This window comes from Laetiporus sulphureus (assembly GCF_001632365.1).
Source record: "Laetiporus sulphureus 93-53 unplaced genomic scaffold LAESUscaffold_377, whole genome shotgun sequence".
Classification (NCBI taxonomy): Eukaryota; Fungi; Basidiomycota; class Agaricomycetes; order Polyporales; family Laetiporaceae; genus Laetiporus; species Laetiporus sulphureus.
In genome coordinates, this window is record NW_024468882.1 from 1 (window position 1) to 1247 (window position 1247).

Genomic DNA, 1247 nt, shown 5'->3' on the forward strand with positions numbered 1-1247 from the left:
GAGCCTAGTAGCTCAGTATAGTGGTTGAAAGGCGCCCACGGTACGCGCTGCTTTGACGCCGACGGCCTCCATCGTCTAAAGTGCGACCGGTCTGACTCTTGTGTAATGTCCAGCCTGTGATTGTTTCATGATGAGCTATCGTGCATAATGAGCTCCCGTGCATAATTCCCGTCCACCCGGCGGGCAACGTCAACAGACGGATACAAAGGCCGGAAGGGTCATTTGGCACAACAGACGGCTGCAGAGTACATACCTTACCAATACAGGGAGGTCAATCCGTACAAGAAGGAGAAGTACTTTCTCGGTTAGCCAGGAAGTTCCTCCATTTCACCCAATGTTCATGGTAATCCTTTCTCAGACATAAACCCTAAGGGCTTGGTCCCTGCTATCGAGTACAAAGGCAGGCCGCTCGCAGAGTCGCCGATTATTTGCGAGTTTCTTAAGGACGCGTACCCCGATCACGCACCTCACCTCCTCCCAATCGACTCGTTCGAGCGTGCCTACGTGCGCTTCTGGATCGATCATGTCTCCAAGAATGTCATTCCTGGCTTCCACCGTCTGGTTCAGGCGCAGGAACCGGACAAGCAGAAGGCCTACCTTGAGGAGTTCAACAAGTTGTTCAGGACGATCGCCGAGAAGGTGAAAGGTCCCTACTTCCTTGGGAAACAGTTCAGCATGATTGACGTTGTGGTGGCGCCGTGGGTCGTTCGTGACTACATCGTAAGGGAGCACCGTGGGTACACAAGAGAAGCAGTCGGTGGTGGGTGGAAGGAGTGGGCGGGGAACCTCGAGAAGAGGGATAGTGTAGTGAAGACGTCTAGCGTGAGCACTTATTTGTTTATCAAAGAATACGAATCCTGCTTGTTAACGACTTCGGGTGATAGGATTTAGAACATTATGCACCTATCTACGCTCGGTACGCGACGAGGCGCAGAACGAAGCCGCGAAGGCTATCAGAGCTGGAAGAGCTATTCCGTGATGCAAGATTTTTGTTGTGTCGTAAACTCCTCGTACAATTAGTCTGCCGTGTAACGTGTCCATCAAAATATACAAGCCCTACGTTCATCCTGCAAACATGCATTTCGGGTGATGAAATATGGCCAAAAACTTTGCTATAGACCAGGATTCAAGACTATACAGTTTGGAGGAGACGTTGAACAGTTTTTTGTTATCGAGCTTTGTTTCGAGTGATTCTATATGCATTCAGTTTGTGAACGGGCCAATTCTGGGAGTGTCACGTGACGTAC

General features: G+C 50.3%; 1 protein-coding gene across 1 annotated transcript; it reads left to right on the plus strand.

Annotated features, from left to right (window-relative positions):
• Positions 1-249: 249 nt before the first annotated feature.
• Positions 250-983, plus strand: LAESUDRAFT_733135 (glutathione S-transferase; the record flags this gene model as incomplete). Its single annotated transcript, XM_040910397.1, has 3 exons — positions 250-304; positions 359-822; positions 885-983. Coding segments are annotated over 3 exons (614 nt in total), but the record flags the coding sequence as incomplete, so codon positions are not given.
• Positions 984-1247: the final 264 nt, after the last annotated feature.